Genomic DNA, 19,519 nt, shown 5'->3' on the forward strand with positions numbered 1-19,519 from the left:
CTTCTCTGACTCCCCAAAATGCCTTTCAATATTATGTTTCATCTCTGGACTCTTACTTTATTTACACACAGCACTTCTCCACATTCTGCCAGACAACGAGTTTCTGTTGTTTGCGCCACTCGTTTTGTGGGGCTTTGCTATAGAACTCTAGAAAACTAATACACCAAACATCCAATAAATGCTATTTTTAGAACATCCAATAATGCTATTTTAGTACTGCTGCATTTTGAAAAGAATAGAATTGTAGAACACCTGTCAAATGCTTGAAAGCTTTTGTAGGTGCTAGAAAAGCAGCTGCCCCCACCACTGATATCTATAATGCACCACTTTTATATTCATGAATAAGCAAGGAGAGCTTCTTGCTGGCTTACCACATTTTTTGGTTGTTCACTTATCTCTGTCAACCTCTACTCATATTTTAGATAGGGTTTGCTATCTTTTTTCTTTTGGTTTCTAGTTTACCCCACTTAAACTAATTTAATTTTCCAAAAATCACAATAAAAACAGGGTTGGTTAATTCCATCATATACTTGGTTCTTTAGACAAAGATTTTTATAATAAAATTTCACTTATTCAGGAATAATACATGCACACATTGGAAAGAATGACATTCAAGCTCTCCTTCACATTTTTTCTCATTTCTTATGATTCTTCAGCATTTTGGATGTAATAAAGATACACACTAAGAATCTGTTACTTCAAGAAAGACATCTTGAATTGCCTTCTTAGAACCCTTCCTTTCTTCATCACTAGTTGAAGCTTTGGAAGGACACAATCTGCTTCTTAAGTGAAATTATAAGATGTTTCCTCTGAGCCTCCTTCTAGACAGCTTTTCAGCTCAGCTCTTATATCCCTCTCAGGTCTGTCAAACCAAGATATTTTGCTGGCAGAGTGTTAATTTATATCTACTCTGTTTGTGAAAACAAAATGATTATATCCTCATGTGTTTGAAAGTGGGTACAGAGCACCATTAGAGTCAGAAACTAAGATTTATTATCCACAAGCTGGAATCACACCTTATAAAATGTTTTTTAAAATATTCCTAAGGACCCTGATCTCCACTTCCCAATAAATATTGAACAAAAGGCTACCAAAACCCTAAGATTCATGTAATAAAAATACAGGGTGTCCCAAGTTTTAGTGAAGTTCTGAGCTTAATAAACTCAGAAGCATAAAGTTACAAACTTACAAAACCATCATTTGAATAGTTAATTACTTATATTGCTTTCTATTCGTTTTAAGTTTGAAGAACAAATTTTTATTTTTTAAATCTTATTGTATAAAGTATTATATACATCCATTTTCCTCCTATTCACCCCTCCTAGCCCCTCTCCTCCAGGCCTTCACCACCTTATTGTCTGTGTCCATGGTTATGCATATATGCATACAAGTTCTTTGGTTCATCTCTTCCCACCCACTCACCCACCCCACCTTCTCTCTAAGATTCTACAGTCCTGTTCCAGCTTCTACGTCTCTGGATCTATTTTGTTCATCAGTTTATTTTGTGAAGAACAAATTTTTTATTTCAGTCACTCTGCAGATGAAAATTTTAAATTACATAAAAATTATTAAAGATACACAATTCTAAACAAGTACAAAAGAAATGGAAATATATTTTCAAATGATATCTCTCAAATTTGTACTCCTGGAGTTATAAAAGTCTCAAATACCTCAGAAAAACTTTTGGACACCAGGTTATTAATTCACTTTTTTCCCCTTTATCAAGTCCTTTTCTCCAATATGATCATATAATTTTTGTTTCATAGTAAGAAAAATGTTTATTTTTCAGCATTAAATGTAGGCAAATAGCAGATAGATTTTGTAGTTGCCAATTAAAAGACATTGTTCAGCAACTGCCCTGCATGATAAACAATCCGTCTCTTTCTATAGCACATCAAAGTGTATTCTATTGGAATTCCTCTAACATACTCATCACCAATTGTTACCCTGGGACTTCATTGAATTTGTTTACACTTTATATCTGTTATTATAGCTGAAGGCCAAGCTTAAAATCTAGGTAAAGAAGAAAATGTGAGGTTTCTCCATAAGAATATTACAAAACAGACATCAAAGGCACAATTTTACTCCTCAATCTGTTCAATCTAACTTAGTTTACAATTAAAGAATGATTTTAATTGTCAAACTTTTAAATTTTATTAAATGTTGTGGCAATGCATCAAATGAGTTCCAGACCTATATAAATACGCAGGCAGCTGTTTGCAATTTGCATTTTTATCAGTTGTGAAAGAGTACAATGTACTTCCTGCATCTTATTTTCAGAATTTGCATTTATCATCTTTGGCTACCAGTATACAGTAGGATTACTTGAATATCTCATTCTTTGAATTTCATTTTTGATTATAAATCAAATGATGTCTGGGACTTTTCTCTTTTTCATTTTTCTCTTCTCTCAACCTCCAGGTTTACTTGCTCCCATTTCTTCTTGGCTCTAGTAAAACACAAAAAAATATTTCAATTTTTTTTTTTTCAGCATTCTTTAAAGTACGGACATTTTGCATGTCTTTTGCTAATTACCATAAATGTAAACACAAATAAAAACTAAACTATTGTTTTAATTCATAAATTGTCTGAATGCCATTCAAACTAATTCCACTTCTTTCTGAAGTTTACAGTGTTTTGAATTTTGATGGAGGACTGGGAAGGAATGGAAAAATACTATATACTAGAGGCACGGTGCAGGAATTCATGCACCAGTGGGGTCCCTCAGCCTGGGCTGCAGGATCGGGCCAAAACTGGCTCTCTGACATCCCCAAAGGGGTCCCGGATTGTGAGAGGGTACAATTGGGGCTGGGGAGGGACGTAAGAGGTTGGCCAGCCGGGGAGGGACCACGGGAGGGCTCCAGGGCATGTCTGGCCCATCATACTCAGTCCCAATCAGCTGGACCCCAGCAGCAAGCTAACCTACCAGTCAACTGTCTGCCCTCTGGTGGTCAGTGCACATCATAGCAAGTGGTTGAGTGGCCTTAGCATATCATTAGCATACTAGAGGCCCGGTGCATGAAATTCATGCACGGGGGTGTGTGTCCCTCAGCCCAGTCTGCACCCTCTCCAATCTGGGACCCCTCGAGAGATGTCCGACTGCCCGTTTAGGCCCAATCCCGGTAGGATTGGGCCTAAACAGGCAGTTGGACATCTCTCTCACAATCCAGGACTGCTGGCTCCCAACTGCTCACCTGCCTGCCTTCCTGATTTCCCATAACCGCTTCTGCCTGCCAGCCTAATCACCCCCTAACCACTCCCCTGTCAGCCTGATTGATGCCTAACTGCTCCCCTGCCAGCCTGTTTGCCCTAACTTCCCTCCCCTGAAGGCCTGGTTACCCCTAACTGCCCTCCCCCTGCAGGCCTGGTCACCCCTAACTGCCTTCCCCTACAGGCCTGGTCCCCCACACAACTGTTCTCCCCTGCAGGCCTGGGTCCCCCCCTACTGCCCTTCCCTGCAGGCCCGGTCACTCCCCATTTCCCTCCTCTGCTGGCGTGGTCACCCCTAACTTCCCTCCCCTGCAGGCTTGATCACACCCAACTGCCCTCTCTTGCAGGCCTGGTCCCTCCCAACTGCCCTCCCCTGCTGGCCATCTTGTGGCGGCCATCTTGTGTCCACATGGGGCAGCCATCTTGTGTGTTGGAGTGATGGTCAATTTGCATATTACTCTTTTTTATTAGATAAGATTATGCTTTGATTGGTTGAAAGGCTGTCCGGTCAACTGGACACTTAGCATATTAGGCTTTTATTATATAGGTTAAGGCTGCACCATGGAGCAGCCAGAATGAGCAGGATGAATGTTCCATCCTATGGAGTCAGTACCTCCAGCCACACCAACTATGTCTCTATCAAAAAGGACATGTGGCCTCAAGGAAAGTTAGCAGTGAGAAAGACATCTCTGAATGCCTTCAGCAACTTTCCTCAATTCCTAACACACATTTTCCTCTCCTATTGCATTATCTTCATAGCAGCCAATGACATTTTCCCCAAAAGGCTCCTCTTGCCCATTGATATTTCTGTGGCCTTGACACACAGATATTTTTTAGAAGAATAGACTAGTGGCAGCTGGTGTGTTCTGCTTCCTGTTTCCAACAGTCCATCTGCCCACTGGGAAATGCTGAAATCACTCCTCTGTGCCCTAGCAGGAGGTGCAGGGGAGGAAACACAAGCTAATCTTCCTATCTCTTATTATGGCGATGAAAACAACTGGAACACATAAGAATTTAGGGCTCACAACTTCCCCAGACAAATGCTTGGGTAAATAAGAAAACTAACTTTGTGGAAACCAAGATGGCGGCATAGGTAAACACCTGAAATTGCTGCCTCGCACAACCACTTCAAAACTACAACTAAAAGACAAAATGGACATCATCCAGAACCACAGGAAGGCTGGCTGAGTGGAAATTCTACAACTACAAGGAAAGAGAAAAGCACACTGAGACTCAGAGGAGGTGCGGAAGTACGGAGGTACAAAGGCATGCACGCTCGGAAAGGGCTGGCAATTGAGGATGTGGTTGTCTTTCTCAATCTGGAGGGAGACACAAGCTCTCAACTGATCTGACCTCCAGTTCTGGGCAAGACTATGGGGACCCAGACTCATACGGGGAGAAACTGGACTGTCTGGCAGCAGGCAGAACTCGAGGGCAGCTTTCTCTCAGAGGTGCTTGCAGCGATTACCATGGGACACTGAGACACAGGGGCCTCTTAAGGCAAGGCTGAGGATCAGCCATAGCTATTTGCTCTGCCCTGTTGATTACCTGAGACCCCGCCACACCCAAGCTGTGTGCAGAGGCTTTTGCATATAAATGGACTGGCCCTTTGCAATCTAAAATTACCTAACAAACTGCAGCTGAGTCAGAGATACCCAGAACATCCAAAAGAAGGCCCAAGGCCCCATAGCAGCTTGCATTGCTTCACAGCTGGGCCTCATCTGAGCACCTCCAAACCCAAACAAAGAAGAGGAATCTGGAGATCTCTCCATAGCTCCTGCGGGGTGGCCTCAGGCAGAGGCTAAATTTGCACCTCCTTGGAGATTCAAGAGCCAGTGTACCCAATGGTCAGAGTGGGACCATCCAGATTACAACTCCTCAGATCCATAAGGGACACACTCAGGGGGCAGACTCAGTGAGCACCAAAGCCCCACTGAAGCAAGTCTTGCCCCATAAGGGTGTCTCCAGCACAGAATTTCTCCCATCATAGACACAGCTGATTCTCATAGCCAATTCGCCTGGAGGTCAATTCCTCCCAGTGATACCAACAACAATCAAGGCTTAACTACAACAAGACTGTGCACACAGCCCACAAAGGAGTGCACCAAGAGTATCCCCCTCAGGTAACTGGGGAGGCTGAGCCACTGAGCCATATAGGACACCAACTACACTAGGTCACTCTATCAACACAGGGAAGCAGCCAAAACGCGGAGACAAAGAAATAGGTCACAAATGAAAGAAACAGAGGAAAGCAAACTACTGGATATAGAGTTCAAAACCACGGTTATAAGGTTTTTCAAGTATTTTCTAGAAAAGGCCAATAAATTTAGTGAGATCCTCGAGGATATGAAAAAGGACCAACTAGAAATTAAGCATACACTGACTGAAATAAAGAATAACACACAGAGATCCAACAGCAGACTAGAGGATCGCAAGAATCAAGTCAAAGATTTGAAACACAAAGAAGCAAAAAACACCCAACCGGAAAAGAAAAAAGAATCCAAAAATATGAAGATAATGTAAGGAGCCTCTGGGACAACTTCAAGCATACCAACATCTGAATTATGGGGTTGCCAGAAGAAGAGAGAGAGCAAGATATTGAAAACCTATTTGAAGAAATAATGACAGAAAACTTCCCGTACCTGATGAAAGAAATAAACTTACAAGTCCAGGAAGTGCAGAGAACCCCAAACAAAAGGAATCCAAAGAGGACCACACCAAGACACATCATAATTAAAATGCCAAGAGCAAAAGACAAAGAGAGAATATTAAAAGCAGTAAGAGAAAAACAGTTAGTTACCTACAAGGGAGTACCCATACGACTGTCAGCTGATTTCTCAACAGAAACTATGAAGGCCAGAAGGGAGTGGCAAGAAATATTCAAAGTGATGAATAGCAAGAACCTACAAACAAGATTACTTTACCCAGCAAAGCTCTATCATTCAGAATTTAAGGTCAGATAAAGAGCTTCACAGACAAGATAAAGCTAAAGGAGTTCATCACCACCAAACCAGTATTATATGAAATGCTGAAAGGTATTCTTTAAGAAGAGAAAGAAGAAAAAGGTAAAGATAAAAATTATGAACAACAAATACATATCTATCAACAAGTGAATCTAAAAATCAAGTGAATAAAAAAATCTGATGAACAGAATAAACTGGTGAATATAATAGGATCAGGGGCATGGAAAGGGAGTGGACTGACAATTCTCAGGGGGAAAGGGGGATGGGGGATGCAGGAAGAGACTGGACAAAAATCATACATCTATGGATAAGGACAGTGGGGGGGTGGTAAAGGCAGAGAGTGGGGTGGGAACTGAGTGGAGGGGAGCTATGGGGAGGGGGGAAAAAGGAACATCTGTAATAATCTGAACAATAAAGATTTATTTAAATAAATAAATAAATAAATAAATAAATAAATAAATAAATAAAAGAAAACTATTTTTTACAACTGCTTTTGATTTTTTTACTATACCAGTAAGTCCCCATTCTGTCTGATGTAAAACTTATTGGTACTTTGCACAAAAAATTCATCAAATTGAGTGATTTATTAATTGATTCACATTTATCAATCACATTCAGATTTGAAATTCTTTTCTCAGGGTTTTTCTCCCTCCTGCATCTTCCTGCTGCTTATACTAATTTCTAGGGTTGGGACAGGGAAGAATGTTTGCTTTTCTGTGACAACTGGGGAAAGAAATACTATTTCAAAAATCTCATGTCTCAACAAGATTTGGACCATGTGCTGATGAATGGTGGCCCAAATCACACAGACTAAGGTTTCTCAATCTTGATAGTGCATCCTGAGGATCTTGTTAAATGCAGATTCTGATTCAGCAGGTGTGAGATGGACATCCCACATTTCTAAGAAGTTTCTAGGTGATGTCATTGCTGGCAGTCCTCAAATCATACTTTAAGTAACAAGGGTTTGATTGGTGAATAATAGCAGAGCAATCTGTTGAGATTCCAGCTGAGCCCTCCCTCCAATAGGACCTAATCAAAAAGGTATCTTCCTGATGCTATCAGTCCCAGCCAGGAGACTTTGGGTAGACCCATTTGTCCATTCTCCCAGAAAATCACTCTTATTGAAACTCACAGGAATAGGGGATGCTCTCCTAAGCAGACGTGGAGTTTGAAAATTTCAAGAAGTTGTCTCCAACCCTTTCATGTTAGACCTGGCTTGCCCTGCACCCAAACCCACCACCAGATGGCATTGAAATATTCTCTTCAAAGCTTTCCCCACTAAGGTTGCATCTGGAAAGTGCACTGCAGATCCGCTTTATGCTCGGGTTCTTATAAACTTTAAGGGAAATTCTATCATTGGTCTTTCTACACCTGGGTCCTGGCATAGCTGAGGTGGTGGGAGAAAAGAAGAAGGGGACAAGCGAGTGGCTTCACATTGTATCTAGTCTCCTGCTGCTTCTCCAGCGTTGAAAGGAAAAGTGGTTTTGTCAGTTCACATTCCATTACATTCCCTTTCCTCTGCTGTGCATGGGTGGTGCATGTTTTATGGTCTAAAGTCATCGTCCCCGCCTCCAAAATCCTTCTGCAATTCATGTTTAACTATCTGGCATGGGAGGGAGAAGGCTACTGGAATAAAAGAGCAGTTACTGGCAAGGTGCATGGGTGAAAAGTACATCCCTTAATACTCCAAATAACTCCCACCCACAAGAAAAACATGGGAGAAAAATGTGTGACTTAACAATCTGTGGTTTTATCCAGGATTTCCACTGACTTTTCACTTCCTTCCCCCTAAAATTAACCCTTTGCACTCGCTTGCTTTTTTCTCGATTCCTTTATTCTAATGCTAACCGTGTCGAATCACACTCCACATCCGAGTGCAAAAGGTTAAGGGCCATCATATGTAAAAAAACTGACACAAAATTAAGAGAAAATATAGTCAATTAAATTGTGCTGCAACAGAATTTTCTTGCAATACAATATGTTTGGGGAAGAAATGGGAAAAAGGAAAAACTGACTCCGGTACATAAATATACATGCACGTCTGCGTACTGTGTCATAGCTGCACTCAAAGGAGTTTAGAGAAATACTGCTTTAGAAGATCCTAGCTATTTACTTTGGAAAGGGGACAGTTTCTAGTCTGGATATGTTCTAGTTCAGTGGTCGGCAAACTCATTAGTCAACAGAGCCAAATATCAACAGTACAACGATTGAAATTTCTTTTGAGAGCCACATTTTTTAAACTTAAACTTCTTCCACCGCCACTTCTTCAAAATAGACTCTCCCAGGCCGTGGTATTTTGTGGAAGAGCCACAATCAAGGGGCCAAAGAGCCGCATGTGGCTCGTGAGCCGCAGTTTGCCGACCACAGTTCTAGTTCATTCTGGAAAGCCCTAGGCTATTGATTCTGAAAAGATCTAGGCTACTGATTCTGAACGTTCTAGGCTACTGATCTAGGAATTCCCTATCTAGAACTTTTTCTGAAATGTTCAATTTTCTGAAAAGTAAACTGAAACCATTTTACCTTGTGTTGTTTTCCAAACCTCCTGAGCCAGCCCCAGAATAAGCCAGGAGAAGACACCAAGATTTTTAGCAAAAAATCTATCTGAGGTTGGGTCTATAAGCCTCTACCCTGGGAGATTCCCAGGATGCCACCCCTTCCCAGAGAAAAGAACACAACAAAAGGGAGACCACAGTCATTATGAACCTCCTGACCTGGAAACTGTATCTTAGGGGCCCCATAAGTCTCCACCAGCCAATACTTGTCTATAGTGGACAGAGTAGGGCTTTAATACTTTGTGTCAAAAATATGGTTTTATGTAATTGCTTTGTGGTACAACAAAGAATGCATCTTAACATCTATATATATATATATATATCCTACCTAATAAAATAGTAATATGGAAATTGACTGCACCTTTGCTATGCCTAAGCCACGCCCACCAGCCAAAGCCACGCCCACCAGCCAATCAGGGCAAGTATGCAAATTACCCAACGAAGATGGCGGTTAATTTGCATACGCTGAGGGAGGGAGGAGTGAAAACTGAAGACAACTTAGAAGGAAGAGGGAGGAAAAGCGGAAAGCAAGGTGGCTGCCAGAGGGAAAGCCCGGGCGGGGCGGAGCGTGGTGGGGTGGGGCGGGGTGGAGAGGGGCGGAGCAGGGCGCGGCGGGGCTGGGCGCGGCGGGGCAGAGCGCGGTGGGGTGGGGCGGGGCGGAGTGGGGTGGAGCGGGGCGGGCGGGAGCGGCGCGGGGTGCAGGTGTGGTGGCTGCAATGGCGGCGGCAGCGGCAGCGCACACAGCTGCAGCGGCCGCTTGCAGGATTCTTCCTGCAAATGGGCTACTAGTATATATATAAAGAGGTAATATGCAAATTGTCTGGGATGCCATAACGTCACAACCTCTCAGGAGGAGGCTGTGTGCACAGGTGGGCGGGAGGGGACTGCGTGCACGGTGAAGCAAGCCACGGATGGCACAGGCCTGGAAAGAACAGGGCCTGCCAGCCACCGCAGCTGCAAAGAGGCCTGGAGAGAAGAGGGCCTGCCAGCCGCAGCATGCTGGCAGTCCCACCTCTGCGCGTGAGCTGCAGAGGAAACACCTTTTCTGACCACTCATTGGCTAAGCTCCCTGTACGTCACTCTCAGTGTTCTTGGTAACTTGGGTAATAAGAATCTAAGAAGGTGATCTAGGGTTTTTCCACCTCACTCCTGGAGGAAAAACTAAGTTCTGCTGCTGGAGCGGCTAAGAAATGTCATATCCTGCCCTAGCTGGTTTGGCTCAGTGGCTAGAGCCTCGGCCTGCAGACCGCAGGGTCCGGGTTCAATTCTAGTCAAGGGCATGTACCTAGGTTGCAGGCTCCTCCCTGGCCGGGGCCCAGGTCAGGGCTCATGCAGGAGGCAACCAATTGAAGTGTCCCTCTCACATTGATGTTTCTCTCTGTCTTTCCCTCTCTCTTCCATGCTCTCTAAAAATCAATGGAAAAATACCCTCAGGTGAGGAAAAGAAAGAAAGAAGAAAGAAAGAAAGAAAGAAAGAAAGAAAGAAAGAAAGAAAGAAAGAAAGAAAGAAAGGAAGGTCATATCCTATGAAAGAGACATCTTGAAAATGCCTAAAGAAAGTTCGTCATTTTTTCATGGTGAAGGGACTGGAGTCCGTGTTGATGAAAACACCTTGGTGGCTGAGGTGACTGGCAGTGGCTGCAGCAGCGGGGTGATGGGGAGGGGGGGGGTGCCTTTCCCTGATCAGCCCAGGTGCCTCCCGCAGAGGGAGGCCAGACTGCAGCTTAGGCCCACTTTCCATGGAGAGCAGGCCTTAGCCATCAGTAGGACATCCCCTGAGGGCTCCCGGACTGTGAGAGGGGGCAGGTTGGGCTGAGGGGACCTGCCTCCCCCCCCCCCCCAGTGCACGAATTTTCATGCACCAGGCCTCTAGTATTATATAATCCTGCAGCTGCTATGTTTGTAGCTAAGGAGAGAAATATGTCAAAAGATTTTTGATAACACATAAAAGTAGGCAAAATAGAACACAGTAAAACACAGCAAAATTAAATTGCTAGTAGAAAAATATCTATGAAACTCCAGGTAATTATGTTCACATATATCAGGAAATTGTTCTAAATTTTCTAAAATATGTTCCTTGAGCTTAAAAACTTGTCATTCATTTTTAGAATTGTATAATGCATTAAAATTAGTAAAAATTTACCTGTATATATCTTCTGAGTTTTTGAATATGCTTTTGAAAAAGGAATTCTTTTTCGCCAGGCTGAACCATTATATGGTGTTGACATATATTTATCTGAGAGAAAAAAAAGAAGATTGGAGTTAAATATTGTATAACTTTAAAATCATATTCTAGGAGTGTTTCAAATTTATAAACATCTCAGGAATATAATTATTCTCTAATTCATGTTACCATTGCAAAGCTAAGGGATCAGGGACAAAATGAGCTTATTAAGACGATTTAAGTTATCAATGAACATGGGTACACATTTTCTTAATTGGCTGTCCAGGTCCTCAAATAAGACTGTCTCCCTTAAGACTAAGCTAGAGGAGAAAATAGTATGTCATTTCATGTTTCACAAAGTACACAACGTTCAGAACTCCACTGATCAGGCTGTGCACATAGGAAAATATAAGCATGCAGTTATAGGGAATTGAGTGGCCTTTTTTTAGGTTGGTAAAAGTTAAATCCAACTTTGAAAAAGCAAAATTTGTCTGAGACAGGAAGAAAAAGAGATTTCTTCCCTCCTCCCTTGTGGCCTTGTACTTCCTGACATATACCATGCTTTTGCCTATGTCGTGATGAAATGATTTAGAAGCAATCTGTGCATGGTGGGAGAGACAAGAGCTTGTCAAAAATATTGCAGTTAACCCTCAAACTAACCCTTTCAGAAAGTAATCACGAAGGTCTAAAGAAAAGCCAAGGCGTGGGCCTGAAATGATCCTTGAGCAATGCAGTTAGTGCAACAAGGAAATGTCAAGCATCTGAAAACAGTCCTCAGGGGTGAAATAAAGCTATCCGGGGGAACAGTGCAGTGCTCTGAGACAAATCGCTAGCAAGCTTCAATGCCAAGTCATCTGCACCAACATAGTTTTTTCCATAGCCTTTAAATCACGTGCACTCCCGCATGTGGAAGAAACCCTTTCACTGGTTTTCTCAGATGGTGGTGATGGCCTGGAAAAGGAAAAGGGGAGTAGGTAGCAGCAAAGATTCATTGGACCCTCAGGAAATTCCATGGGAAAGCAAACCACAGACCAGTAAATAAAAAGCCTCACCTGGACAGAGATTGAGTTTGGGTTCCTTGTTAGCGTTGACTTTATTGTAGAAGCCATGTGTGGGCCTGCTGCAGGGAGGTGCATTTAAAGAGACAGTCCTGACAGCATCCCTCTGAACGTGGATATAGGATGCATTCTCAGCATTTCTGTCTTTATTACTGCGATGGTAACTAGTTTTATTTTTTGGATTTGGGGTCTGTAGTGCTGTAAAAGGAAGAGGGGAATGAGTGAGGGGAAAAACGAGCTGGTTTCATACCCATTAATAACAATGGAAGACAATGCAAGCTAAAAGAACTAAGTTTATTGGAGTTGGGTTGACACCTAAAATAACATATTTCACAGCAGTAATTTGATTTTCAGGTATAAAATATTGTTTGATATTTAATATATTTTCAAATTACAATTTAGAAATATCAAATATAGAGACACTCTACCTCTCCGCACTCCTTGGCCAGGAAAGTTCTTTGGTTCATCATAAACCCATTTTCTTTTTTTCACGCCTTTAAAATGAGGCTTCCTCACCGGCTGGACATCATTCACTTAGAGGAGATACAAATTTTTACAGTTTTTTAAAAGAGGCTTTCATCTGAAAATTACTGTAGGTGATAATTACATATCTGTGCATTCACATGTCAAGCAAGAGAAAAAATGAATTCACCATCCTAATACTTTGCTTTCCAGAACAAAGGGTGATTTATTTTTAAGTACCCCAAAAAAATCTATCTTGAAAATACATGAGAAAAATGTTCAATAATTAGCATTCCTCAGAGAAAAATGCTTGTCTTCAAAGGAATGTGTGGATTCTTTTTAAAGAACATAAAATTGCATTCCAAACATAATTGTGTGTCTATCTCATTACAATGTTATTACAAGTAGTTTTAGAATTGTTATTTTGAACATAAAACTTTTTATACATTTTTTATCAAAACTATGACTTCTGAGGAAGTTGGATTAGTGTAAAATACTTTTAGAGAATTTTACCTTATCCTTTTAAGATCTTAAGAAGTTTTGTGTATAGATAGTTTGGTAAAACAGACCAAGTAATCAGAATTTATAAGTGTTAATATTACTAAATTATTCACTTCTTACTTGCATAATTTTTCATCAAACATTTTATATGCATGCTAAATTTTCTGGAAATTTTTAAGGTATATTTCTCCAGACTCTTAAAATAATTTAGTAGAGAAGAACATTCTTTGTTACTTCTCTGTAGAGGGATCCTGAATAGTCACAAGTAAGCAATGCACAGATCAAATGCACTGTGTAGATTGTGTTAGCTCTCTATAGTGGACGGATAAATGTCTTTGCTTTTGCTCTCAACCTCAGCTTAAGCATTAGACCTTCAATGAAACTGATTCTCCGTCTCCTGTGCAAATATCATGCTCCACCCTTATTCTCAAGCTCCTGCTCCTAGGTTTTGGAAACCATATTTTTAGCAAATACCACTAAACTGAGCTTCTTGAGGGTAAAGAATCATAGTTCCCTGAGTGCCTATCTGGGTTTTAAGAATAACATGTGGGTTCAATAAATGAAAAAAGGGAAAGGAGAAAGGATGGAAGAAAACAGAAAGGAAGAGTCATGAGCCTTAATTCTATCACAAAAAGTAGCTTAGAGTACTGAACGGCAAGGAGAAACCAAATCAAGAAAAATAACCCAAAACATAATAAAAACCTATCATTGTATACCACTATGGGTTACATTAAAAGTGCAACACTAATAAATATTCTGAGAAGATAGTATACTATTAATTTTAATACTTAAAATAGTGGGAAAGTATATTATTTACTAGGACCTACATCACAATTCTTTGCCAAAGCTAGTAAAAAAAATGTTGTCTTTAATTCTTAATCCTGAATAATTTTTAAACCCTCCTTTTTAAATTTCTTTTTTTAAGATTCTATTTCACGTAAGCAAAACAAATCCATGGTAAGACAAATATATCTAAGGCCAAAAAGAGAGCTCTCACTTGAAGAGGGGTCCTCTCTGCACTTCAAACTGATATTCTCAGTAGCATTTAATACATGCGTTGTAGGTGCTAGTCGGGTAGCTAGGGAACGCTTTGGATGAGGACTTTCCTTGTTATCTTTTAAAGCAAATTAAAAAATAAAATGTCAGTATTAGTAAAAGAAGTGTCTCGGTTGGTATTTCACTTTTCAAACATTATATGATGGGCATACTACTTTTAAAAATATACATATGTATGCTAATATTTAGAATGCAATTCATAATCACTGCCTAGAGTGCCCCAAATTTGTCCCTAACAAAACATTAAAAATCCAGTAATACAGCCATTATTTTCAATATGTAAATTAAACATTTGTGGCAGTATTTTTAATAACTCCATGCAAAAGAATCAAAAGGTTATCAATTTTACATAAAATGTGCCAATTTAAATTGAGATTCCAAAAATATTTTTAATGTGACAACTTTCATTTGTTCTATGCTTTGGAGCAGGACTACCCAACAGAGCTCTCCTCTGTGATGAAAATAGTCCAAACCACTAGTCTCTTGTGGATATTGAACACTTGGACTATGGCTAGTGCAACTGAAGAGCTGGGGTTTTTTGTTTTATTTAATTTTTGTTGCTGTTGTTAATCCTCACCCAAGGATATTTTTCCATTTATTTTTAGAGAGAGTGGAAGGGAGGGAGGGAGTGGGGAGAGAGGGAGAGAGAGAAAAAAAAATATCAGACACATTGATTGGTTGCCTCCTGCATGCGCCCTGGCCAGGGATGGGACCTACAACACAGTAGGACCAGATATCAAACCCATGACCCTTCAGTGCTCGGGGCCCACTCTCTAACTACTGTGCACCACCAGCCAGGGCTCATTTTAATTAACTTATAAACAGCCATATATGGGTAATAGCTACTGTAATAAGTGTATTTTCTGAGAAGGGTGTTTTGTTTTTTTGTATGGATTAGGCAAAATTTTTTTCATCTCTGACAAAGGAAGAGAGATTTACATATATTTTCCATTAACAATCCTTGAATTTGATTACAAGTGCCTTTTCCTATTTTGAGAACATTTATTAGTGGGGGAAAAACAGTAGATGAGGTTGTTTAATATTTAGATGGAGAATATGTAATGTGACTGGGAGAGCTGCCCCACAGAGAGGTACCAGTTGGGAGATTCTAAGCATGGTAAGGGCATCATTATATATTGAGGGTACAATAATTACTAAATGGGGAAGTCATGGAAGTCATCATGAGATTAAAACTTCACAGTGGTCAGAAACAAAGCTTTCTAGGAAATTCAGTCATACTGAGTGCTTGAAGTTGAAAAAAGAAACTAAAAATGACTTAGTACTACCATTTAAGAGAACCAATTAGAGCTAGCAAGACTCCTAGAAATTATGTAGCCCTACAGGCTAATTTTTCAGGTTAATCAGATAAAGTGCCATGTTCAAACAATTAGGGACAGAGCCAGGACTGAAATCTTAGGGTTCTTGACCCCTATTTAGTGTATTTAGTAAAAAGTTTTATTTATTACTGTGCTATTATATATTGGTTTCCACAAAAATTAAGCTTTATGTTTAACGCATCTATTCAAATTAAAATTGATTAAAATAATAAATGGTTTATTACCTTTAGTATTTGAACATTTCGACATGGTGATTTCTTTCTCTTTCTTTTCATCTACTCCGAGAAATATGATCCTCTGTGGAATGTAGCAATCACCTCCTATGACAGTACCTTACTGTTAGTGGCAATGATGGCAGAAAGCTTTACAAAACTACCTTTCAATACAGGATTATCACTTCTATAATATCTCTTTTATCCACTTTTTTTACACATTCTCAATGATACCATCCCCATCTCACTATATATCATATGTTTAGATTAGTATCCTACCTAATAATAGACAAATATGCAAATTGACCGCACCTTCGCTACGCCCAAGCCACGCCCACCAACCAATCAGGACGAATATGCAAATTACCCCAACAAAGATGACGGCTAATTTGCATATCAAGACAGCATAGAAAGAAGCCAAGAGCTGCAGAAGGGAGCAAAGCTGCAGAGAAGCAAGCAAGCCGGGGGGGGGGGGGGGAGAAGGGAGGAGCGGAGGCGGGGCCGGGGGAGAAGGAAGGAGAGCGGGCTGGCAGAGAAGGCGGGGCGGGGGAGAAGGGAGGAGCAGAGGCAGGGCCAGGGGAGAAGGAAGGAGAGCGGGCTGGCGGAGAACTCAGGGTGGGGGACAAGGGAGGAGAGCAGGCAGGGCGGGGTAGAGTGCAGCAGGAAACCCTATTGCAGGATTTTTCCTGCAACGGGAACGCTAGTATATAAATATATGTGTATATGAATACATAGTATGAACACTTACATACTGATAATTGCAAGAAAATTTACATAGTCAACACAATTAATTTGCCTTTAACAAAAACAATCTTTATTTCCTCTTTTTTTTCACCCTTTAGAGATAGAGTAAATATAATTTATCTTCCATATATCATCAGATATATGAATGCAGGTGTTTTTATTTCCCTTAAAAATCTTCTATTTTTCAGGATAAATATCCACAGTTGCACTAAATATTACTTAATTTTCAGGTGCTTCACCACACAAGTCACCCTTTCTCAACATACAATAAGTGTTTCAAGTGACCTTTTTGAAAGGTAATACCCAAATGTGAGCTGCCCTGTACAGAAATCAATGAAACTAGTATAATAATATTCGACATTTATGGAGCCTTCTTTTATATGTCAGACACTTGTCTGAGTACTTTAAATGACTTATCACATATACTTATCTTCCTATACTACGCCTAATAATTCAATGTGAGGTTTACCTTAGCTATTTGCTAGATGACACATGTTACTGAATCATTTTGAAATCTTGTGGGCAACAAACATTTATTATTCCCTTACAATCTGTATCATGTCAGGTCTTTTCCAAATTGAAGAAAACCTACCATTAATATCTTGATCTTTTTTTCCTTATCTTTAACTAGAGGCCTGGTGCATGAAATTCGTGCATTGGGGCAGGGGGGTCCCTCAGCCCAGCCTGCACCCTCTCACAATCCAGGACTCCTCGGGGCAGTCGGACATTGCTCTCGCAATCTGGGACCGCCGGCTCCTAACCGATCACCTGCCTGCTGGCCTGATCACCCCTAACCACTCTGCCTGCCTGCCTCATCGCCCCTAACCACTCGTCTGCCTGCTTGATCACCCCTAACTGCTCACCTGCCTGCCTCATCGCCTCTAATCACCTCTGCCTCGGCCCCCGCCATGGTGGCTTCATCCAGAATGATGTCTGGAAGGTCATTCAGCTGTCCAATCTAATTAGCATATTATGATTTTATTATTCTAGATAAGACATTTTTAGAATTAAATTCCCTGGGTGACATTGATTAATAATATGCAGATGTCAAGTGTACAATTCTATGATACATCATCTGTATATTGAATTGTGTGCCCACCTCTCAAAGTTAAATCATCTTCTCTCACCATTTACTTGACCCCTTTTACTGATTACACCCACCCCCCGCCCCCTTCTTCCCTCTGGTAACCACCCTACTATTCTCTGTGTCTATGAGTTTTTGTTTGTTTTTCTTGTTTGTTCATTTGTTGCTTTCAATTTTACATCACAGATATAAGTGGAATCTCATGATTCTTCTTAATTTTTTCTGTCTGGCTTATTTTGTTTAGCATGATATTCTCAATATCCATCCATGTTGTTGCAAATGGCAGTACTTAATCTTTTATTATGGCTAACTAGTATTCCATTGTATATATGCACCACATTTTCTTTATCCAATCATCTAGTGAAGGACACTTTGGTTGTTTCCATGTCTTGGCCACTGTGAATAACACTGCAATGAACATAGGGGTGCATATATCTCTGCAAATAAATGTTTTGAAATTTTTCAGACAGATAATCAGAAGATGGGTTGCTGGCTCATATGGTAACTCTATTCTTAATATTTTGAGGAACCACCATTCTGTTTTCCATAATGGCTGTAACAGTATACATTACTGGCAGCAGTGAATGTGGGAATGAAGTTTCCTTTTCGTCCACAACCTAACACTTGCTATCACTTGTCTTATTGATAATAGCCATTCTAAGAGGTGTGAGGTGGTATCTCATTGTAGTTTGATTTGCATTTGTCTAATAGCTAGTGAAGTTGAGCATCTTTTCACATCTCTCTTGGACATGGGTATGCATCTCTTCTTGGGAGAAGTGTCTGTTCAGGTCCTCTGCCCATTTTTTAATTGGATTGAATGTTTGTTTGGTGTTAAGTAGTATAAGTTCTTTATATATTTTGGATATTAACTCCTTGTTGGAGCTGTTGTTTGCAAATGTCTTCTTCCATTTGGTTGGTTGTCTTTTTGTTTTGTTGGCTGCTTCTTTTGCTGTGCAGAAGCTTTTTAGTTTGATATAATCCTATTCATTTATTTTTTGCCTTTACTTCCCTTGCCTTTGTGTTCAAATTCATAAAATCTTCTCTAAGACTAAGGTCCATAAGCTTACTACCTATGTTTTCTTCTATGTAATGTATTTTTTTAGGTCTTTAATCAATTTTGAGTTATAATGCAAGACCTTGTTGATCCCAGTTTGAGTTTACCTTGTTAAACTTGGCTCACTGTTCCAGCACATTAACTTCCAGTCACATGTAAATTTTATAAACATGTCTCCATTCACCCACTCATTTAATTGTCTAAACATAATAAAGGCAATTATTTTACAAATATTTACAGAGAGCACACCAATTGCCAGATATTCTACTACAGGGATTCATCTGGGGCAACTGATTATGTGCAGTTCCTGGCCTTAAAGAGCTTACCAAACGCCAACAATAAACATGGCAAATGATTTTGATGAAACAAAATTAATTATAAAAGAAAATTCAGACTCATTTATTATATAAAGATATATTGAGGATCAACCAGTAATAAAATAACTCACCTCCATTTTCAAAAGCACCAATGTCAGTCCTTGATTTCCTATCCAAAGATACTTTGACCTCACCGTGCCTTTCAATTAGGCTAAATTTTGTTGGAACTGTAAGACCATCCCCTTGAAATTAAAAAAATAAAAATTATTACCCCAGGAACCATTGGGTGCTTACATAAGTTTATGATAGAATTTATAATGATAGTAACAAACCTAAAAATTAATGCAAGTATTGTTTATATAATGACATGATGAACAATAAATTACATGAATTTTAAGCACGTTTTATAATTATCAGGAAAGTGTCAAGCAAATTTATTTTCCTATGTAGATAATTAATAACGACAATTTTAAAAATTTAAGCAATCTAACATTATCTTGTGTGTATAATGTATTTAGATTATTTAATGTTTCTTATAAAATGAGTTTTGTTATATTTGTTTATATCTATTCATTATGAACAAATTGAGTAAAAAGTATTACTCTACTATTGACAAAAATGCTAATTATACTGTGATAAACAATTCTCACCATTTCCCTTATACATGTCCAATTTTCTTCTAAAATAAACTATTAAGAGCAGAATAAAAGAAATATGACAATCTAATGAAACACATGATTGGATTCTAAACCAGGGGGGAAAATCTTCATTTTGCTATAAAAGATATTGATGGAACAATTCAGGA

At 39.9% G+C, this 19,519-nt stretch overlaps 1 protein-coding gene across 2 annotated transcripts in view; it reads right to left on the minus strand.

The window, feature by feature from the left end:
• Positions 1-2,423: 2,423 nt before the first annotated feature.
• Positions 2,424-19,519, minus strand: part of LOC307100871 (uncharacterized protein C12orf50 homolog) — a gene marked incomplete at both ends in the record, with an annotated part of 37,680 nt that continues 20,584 nt past the window's right edge. The window contains 7 exons of one of the 2 annotated variants that reach the window (XM_079773500.1): positions 2,424-2,449; positions 10,869-10,961; positions 11,942-12,145; positions 12,376-12,480; positions 13,908-14,024; positions 15,528-15,623; positions 18,846-18,956. In XM_079773500.1, coding sequence (XP_079629626.1) covers positions 2,424-2,449; positions 10,869-10,961; positions 11,942-12,145; positions 12,376-12,480; positions 13,908-14,024; positions 15,528-15,623; positions 18,846-18,956 — 752 coding nt within the window. The remainder of the gene's footprint in view (positions 2,450-10,868; positions 10,962-11,941; positions 12,146-12,375; positions 12,481-13,907; positions 14,025-15,527; positions 15,624-18,845; positions 18,957-19,519) is intronic. The other variant, XM_079773501.1, reaches the window with a different exon arrangement.

This window comes from Cnephaeus nilssonii (genome assembly GCF_951640355.1).
Source record: "Cnephaeus nilssonii genome assembly, chromosome: 6".
Lineage (NCBI taxonomy): Eukaryota > Metazoa > Chordata > Mammalia > Chiroptera > Vespertilionidae > Cnephaeus > Cnephaeus nilssonii.